Genomic DNA, 7,500 nt, shown 5'->3' with positions numbered 1-7,500 from the left:
ATATATATATATATATATCGTGTGTTTCAAGAAAACTCGCAGTATGTCAACCAAGGGGTCAAAATTGTGACCATGCAGGATATGCATAAAATGCTGAAAATATCTTCTTTAGTTCCTAGGGAATCACACACAAAAGACGTTTTCTGAATACTTCTCTTTATTTTTACGAAGACAATAAACCAATGTTTATGACTGTAAATACACCACTGACAGAAAGGGAAAATTTCGGGTATGTATGAGACAGTAACGTAAGAATGTTGGGATGCTTAGAAAAAAAATATCACAGATATTTTGTACATTTTGCATTTTCTATCCTCTAGTATACTCCTTTCTGCTGCCTTGAAGGTTGATATTTGTTATACAAAACAACAGAAAAGGGCCACAGCATGGCTCAAAGCTGATAGATGGGAAAACAGTAGAAGTGTTACGAAGACACGTATTTTTGAAAAAATCATAAAATGGTTAAAGGAAGTTTCAAAACAGAAGAAAATTTCTAGACTTCAAGATCAATATAAACAATATCAGAAAATAACCATGAAGAGTCCACATCTACTGACTTCTTTTAGAGAACAACCATCAAACTGAAGATATTGCTCCTGGTTGATGTCAAAATGGTCAAAAAGGGTTATGTACAGGACACATTTTGTGTTAGTTAAAAATTTGTCAATCTTTTTAGAAATGTTTGTTTGCACATCCTAACCGACCCCGATGACAGCTTATTAAGGGGACCGTCCCGGAAAATGGCCACCTTTCCCTACTCTATACATCATAAAAAAATATCGGTTAGAGATAACTGATTGATTCTTTTTGCATGCTATAGAGTAAAGAATTGCACTCCGTTATATATATAAATTTTAACTTTGCTTCCCCATTGGGGGGGGGGCACCCCCCAAAAAGTTGAAAAAAATCGCTATTTTTTTTGGTATGTCTTCGGTACATCCCAACTATCAGAGCTCTTTACAGAATATTCCCCCAAAAATGCTAGTGTTAGATCAACTCTAGCCTATAGCCATGTAAAAGGCCGAATTTTGAATTTCCTTTTTTTTTTGGCGGGGGACAGCTTGACATAGAGAACTATTTTTGAATGCGTTTTTCAGCATTAAAATATTATTATTTTTTGATTAAGGCAAAAATTCAAAAATCGGCCTTTTACATGGCTATGGGACGCCGAGGCTCTAGTGAAAGCAACAAACTGCATTTGGATCGCATGAAAATTACGTGAGTTGGGAAGTACCGAAGAGTCATAAAAAAATAGCCGAGCTACGGCGTTTTGTATTTGGCACCTTGCCAAAGTTCGTTATCTCTGTTATTTTTCTCTGAATCTAATGATATTATATATCAAAAAAACGCTTATTTAGTGTACTTTGCAAAGCAATGATTACCAAGTCAATAGGAATTTTCATGTTCAATAGGGACGCTATTCTGTAAAGGTATGTCACTTTTTTTTTTTTTTTTTTTTTTTCGTTGTTCATTAAAGTTGATATTTTCGTGTGAAAAGCTTAATAAATGCATTTTACCATAGAGACAACTAATCTAAACCAGATAAAAACCTTTTTTTAAAAAAAATATTTTTTTTTATTTTCCATTTTTTTTTTATTTTTTTTTTTATTTTTGAAGAAATGGGGAACTGTGGATGGCAATATTAGTACAAAATCATTCTAATTATAAAGTCCTGGCATGAATACAACATGGTGGTTCAATTTTGAGAATTTCAAAAGCATATGAATTTAGTACATTGAATTCGAGAACTTACGAAAGTCGTTGAATATTCCCCATGCCTCACACAGGGGGGGGGGAGGGGGAGATGGTCACTGGGTGTTTATAATTTTCGAGGAGGATCATATGTACGTGAACGCACGCACATAAAGTTAAAAAGATTAATCATCATCATTTAGTAGGCCTACATTGACTTTCATATCTAAATAATAAAATTTATTAGTTATCCCTCTCATACCCATTTTCTTTGATAATTGTCAATATTAGCAGATTGCAAGGGAGAACAAGTGTAAAGTTTATGATTAGCCATTTGCACCCATTATCTTTACTAAGAAGTGCATAAAATCATGCAGACGCCTATGTGTTGTGGGATATTTGCCAATTTATGGTGCCTAAGACTTACGGTAACGTCTAAACATATTCATTTTTATCGGGAACGCACGAAACGGATGCGATAGCTTTTTGAACGCCAGACGAAGACTACGCATACAACCGAGCTCAAAATTCCATATAGTTTTTATTTCAGAGCAGGTATTACTGAGTACTATCATCTTCAACATGAAATAATCTGTATCTCGCTTATACATCCGAAGTTTAAAAATCCGACATTTAGGTAACATTCGTATTGAATTGGTCTTTACAACGGTAACTGCCAATTTCAAATCAATTCAAATTGCCCCCTGCTGTGATGTACCGACCGTTGAGCGAAATGTAACGGAAATATTTCAATCCTTCCTTATAAGGCTATTTTTAAACATTAGTGCTTCGTATGTGATATACGTATATATTACCACGTAAACTAAAACATATTACCAGGGAGTCTCGATCAAAGCATATTTCGTGTGTAAAAGGACACAAAACATACATTTTTTTTTAGATATATTTCACAAAATATTTCGTCATAAATCACGGTGATATAATTTTTTTCTGATATTGGTATAAAAGTGTTCCTTGAACATTCACGAACTCATATCTATGCGCAATGTCATAATTAAATGCCTTATGCACGATTGCCGCAAGCAAAAGTCCACATAGGTGTACCTGGGCGCTCAATAGCGACGTACCTCTCCGGGTGCTGAGGGACTCGCACGCCGGCTGCAAGACAACGAGCCATAGCAGGCGGTTAATACTCGTTTGGTAGTTTCCTCATCCATGTACCTATACTATACGCTAACTAACTCAATTTAACCCCCTCCTCCCCCCTCTCTCCGGGACGGTCCCCTTAATGAATGCTATCACCTGTATCCCTGCACATTTTTTTTGTTTTGACCCCTGTTACAGGCATTTTTCCACAATGTGTGAGTTTTCTTGAAACACCCCATATATATATATATATATATATATATATATATATATATATATATATATATATATATATATATATATATATATATATATATATATATGTATATATATATATATATACATAAATAAATATATATATATAATTTATAATATATATTATATATAATATATAATATATATAATATATGATATATATAATATATATAATATATATATATATTTTTTCTTTCTTTCTTTCTTCTCCAAAGACAATTAGGAAGACTTTAATATTCAAATTAAAGAGCAGTTTTTCTGCATGACAAGATAAGAAGGTATCAGAAAAAGCGTATCCTACATGTTGGGATGAGAAATGAATTTCATGCTATTAACCTTTTCTATGTGGGGTACATGTACTGTCTACTCTATTTTTCTGTGAAATTTGTTACAGGTGGCTCCACAAGTACTCAGTCACTAAGTAGTGAATAGTAGGCTAGACATGACCTTACCTGAATTCCCCTTTTTCTTGAAATTGGAATTTTTTTTTCCTGATATGATTATGAATAATAATAATAATAATAATATTATTATTATTATTATTATTATTATTATTATTATTATTATTATTATTATTATTATTATTATTATTATTATTACTACTACTACTACTACTACTACTACTACTACTACTACTACTACTACTACTACTACTACTATTATTATTATTATTATTATTATTATTATTATTATTATTATTATTATTATTATTATTATTATTATTATTATTATTATTATTATTATTATTATTATTATTATTATTATTACTATTACTATTACTATTACTATTACTATTACTATTACTATTACTATTACTATTACTATTACTATTACTATTACTATTACTATTACTATTACTATTACTATTATTATTAATTATTTTTAATTATTAATTATTATTTATTATTGATTATTAATATAATGATTATGATAATTATTAACCCATTACTGCCGGTATATTTTCAAGCTGAAAATAAAAGTCTCCGGGTGGCTGCTGAGTTGGAGCGCGAGCCCCGATACAGTGTCACACTGGTGGAACGCCTGACAATTTTTTTTTTTTTTTTCGGGTCTCTCATATGTGGGACACCAGTCGTATCTGGGTTAATATTGTTATTATTGACATTATGATTATTAGGTTATTTGATTACTACCATCAACAAAAGATAAAAAGGAATCTCTGAAAATGAAGGAAAAAGATAAACTGTTGAGATAGGTAGGAATAAGAATTGACTCCTTGGTGACGTAAGTACTGGTGGAGGCATGTATGTATAATATTAATAGATTTAGATCACTGTAGGCATGGCATGTATTGTCATTCTGCCAAAGGGTCAAGTATTTTTCCAAGAGGATTAGTTAAAGGAAAAGCAAGAAAGGCATTTGTAGTTTTATATTAATTGTTTGTTGCTTTGATTTCCAGGACTAAAGACAAATTCATCCGTGTGAACCATGACGACTTCTTTAGCAACGAGCAGCACATTCTCAGTAATCTGCCAACCAAAGCAGAGAAAATGTGCCGTTACGACATGGACGATCTTGATGACAAATGGCTCATAGCCTACAATGGAGAGAGAGCAAGAATGGGTAAGTAGGAAAACTATTGCTGTTTAAGGCTAGTAATTTTCCGCTCTCACTTTTTTTCTGTATTGATCAGTATTAATTAAGGAAAAATCATTTTTTTTACCAGAAATTTTCCCTGCATGATGATGCACATGTAAAAATGTGAGATTCCTCCCCCCCCCCCTCTTCTGTTGTGGTCATTATGCTCTTTGTAAAATGGGCAGTGTGCATTTTTTTAGCTATTTGTTATCAATACATGAATTGAATTTGAAGGTAGAGAGACACAATTTTACTTTCACTATGGTTATTACATTCACTATAAACCATCCAGTACATTTTTTGAGCATGTGGCATTGATAGACCTTCAAGTGCATAAATTTAAATATTGAATTATGGAAACTAAAATTTTCGGAGTAATTGCAGGGTTGTCAGTGTTTGTTATCACAAGACATAAAGCTGGTATTGTTAGAGAGACTTTCACAGGACTTCATGTTAGTATTTAAAATGCAAACTTAGTGAAGTGGGTTGGCTCTGCATATTATAGGGCTTGTTGAATTCAGAGACACTGTGAAACTAATTTTGATCACTGTTAATGAAGATTGGAACTATAATTATGCTATTGTGATGTGCTGTCCTTTGTAGATGAGCTATGACTGGCATTAACTATACTCTGTAGTAGGCAATTGCAGAAGCAAACTTCCCACTGTATCCACCACAGCAGAATAAGAATAGATATTTGAGAACAAATCCCCTTTGCTGATGCAAAATTAGACATGACAGCAGCAGTCAAATTGAATGTTTCTTTTTATTGGACTGCTGCTGCTCTGTTGTCATATGTTTATTTGCAAATGCCCTTTGCACTACATCATACCGTCTGCAGAGATTGGGTTGCCTTAAGCACACATGGTATCCTGTTAGCCTCAGTAACTCTCCATTTGACAAGAAAATAGTAGCCTTGCAGTGCTACAATGCTCAAAGGAATGCAAGGTTGCAGAAGGTAACTTCACTTGGAGAGATGAAGTTGTCTCCTTGCCTAAGGAAATCCTTGCTTTAGACTTACTAAAAGAAACTGGATCATCAGTTATATTCTAGAACTGTAAAGGATTGTTGTTATTTAAGGAACTTCGAGAAGGTTTAAGCAAGGTTTTACTCAAAAGAAATAATTGTAGTATCAATAAGAAAATATATATATGTAAGTATTATCAATGTTTTTAGACCATGTAATCAATCCTACATTGCTGATATAGCTACTTATGAAACGGGTGCCATGGCTGTTGTGGACCGAAAATCGGCATTGTAAAGATGGCATTGTATCATGCCCATTTCGCTCGCTAACTACCGATTGAGCTAGGCGCAAACAGGGGAAACTGCCGATGCATACCAACAATCCCGTTTTTGCATCCACTTGCCAAACATTTTTACCTGTCAGCACTGGGTTAACATTATGAGGATAGTTTTGCTTTTTTTCCTCCAATTTTTTTACTTGACTGATTGCTTTTTACTTTTGCCTATACAAGACCGTAATCTCAAATATTTTGATTTGAGATTTTGAAAAATGTCCTTTGCAAAAAGATCTTAAATTACCTGTTTTAGTTCTGTTTGCCATTATTGTATGGAGTAGTGGAAAAGGTTGAAAAAAATCATAAACTCAATAGATATGTTTTGTGTCTAACAGTATATCAAGTGTAGCACTGTGCAATATGTATTCTCATATTTCCTGGAAAGTAATGTTCTCATACATCTCTCTGATCAGCAAATGCATTCATATTAATGACAAAATGACCTTATTTTATGAAAATATAACTATACTCTATGCAGTACATATATCAGATGTACAGTTAATAACCATCTCGCTAACAAAGCCTAAAATTTGATGTTTCTCGGATGTAATTTTGAAGAGATTATTCCCCCCTCCAAATTTCCAAGTAATGAAAAGTGGAAGGCTGCTTAAAAAAAGAGAAAAGGAAAAAAAAATGAAACAACTAAAGAATATTAATATCTTGCCTTCTTAGAAAAGGTTTGGTCTTCGCACTGGGGAATTGTGAGACCAGTATGAGCCTGAGATTTGTTTACAAAGCAAAGGCTTGCATTTTTGGTATCATTTAGTTTGAAGGGTTAGTAAATGAATAAGCTTTTCCCTATCTTCAGTTGGAGTTCTATACAATAAATTTCCTTTAGAGATGCTGGAATTCACTCAATAAGCAAATATTATTGATGTTTATACCATGTTCTTCCACCTCTGGCCTCTCTGCTTGGAGAAAATGTTTGACACTGAAAGGAATATTATGCATATATGAGATTGTAATGTAGAGCAAGAGTAGAAACTATTGCTTATTGCTGTGATCAATGCTTGCTTTTCCCAACACCTGTCCACATGCCTCCTGAGCTCTTTTCTCTATCTTGTTTATATTGTACTTTGTATTCTTTTTACATGTGTATTTTTAAAAGATAACCTCTTTTGCATGCTTCAAAGGTTAATGAATAGGGTAAAAGATCAAACTGCTATTGCATTGATTAGTCCACCAAATTGTTTGATCTTGTACAGGAGTTTTCTTCATTATGTGGAATGTTGTGAATACAGTGTATCTGTATATTGACATTGCTTTTAACCCACTCACTCATGATAGCATCTTATGTTGTGACAAAACTGTCACTCCTACTGGGTGATGTTCTATTATATCTCAAGGGGTTGTACTTGCTCTTGTATGTATTTGTAAAAATTAGTTTACTTCTGTAGGATTGGCTGAAGTCATTGTGTAAAAACAGCCTTTCAAAAATAGTCTTAAGGCCTCTTTTTAGCCTTAACTAATGAGTCCATGGGCATTGATTTTTTTTTTTTTTTGTAAAAAATGAATGACATATTCCAAAACCAACACTTTCATTGGAAAA

At 32.9% G+C, this 7,500-nt stretch overlaps 1 protein-coding gene across 1 annotated transcript in view; it reads left to right on the top strand.

The window, feature by feature from the left end:
* Positions 1–7,500, top strand: part of rno (PHD finger protein rhinoceros) — a gene marked incomplete in the record, with an annotated part of 41,362 nt that overhangs the window by 19,559 nt on the left and 14,303 nt on the right. The window contains 1 exon segment of the mRNA XM_070120676.1: positions 4,472–4,635. Within this exon segment, the coding sequence (XP_069976777.1) occupies positions 4,472–4,635 (164 nt within the window).

This window comes from Penaeus vannamei, chromosome 4, assembly GCF_042767895.1.
Source record: "Penaeus vannamei isolate JL-2024 chromosome 4, ASM4276789v1, whole genome shotgun sequence".
NCBI lineage: Eukaryota > Metazoa > Arthropoda > Malacostraca > Decapoda > Penaeidae > Penaeus > Penaeus vannamei.
Note: the sequence above shows the minus strand (reverse complement) of the source record. Positions and strands in the feature narration are given on the sequence as shown.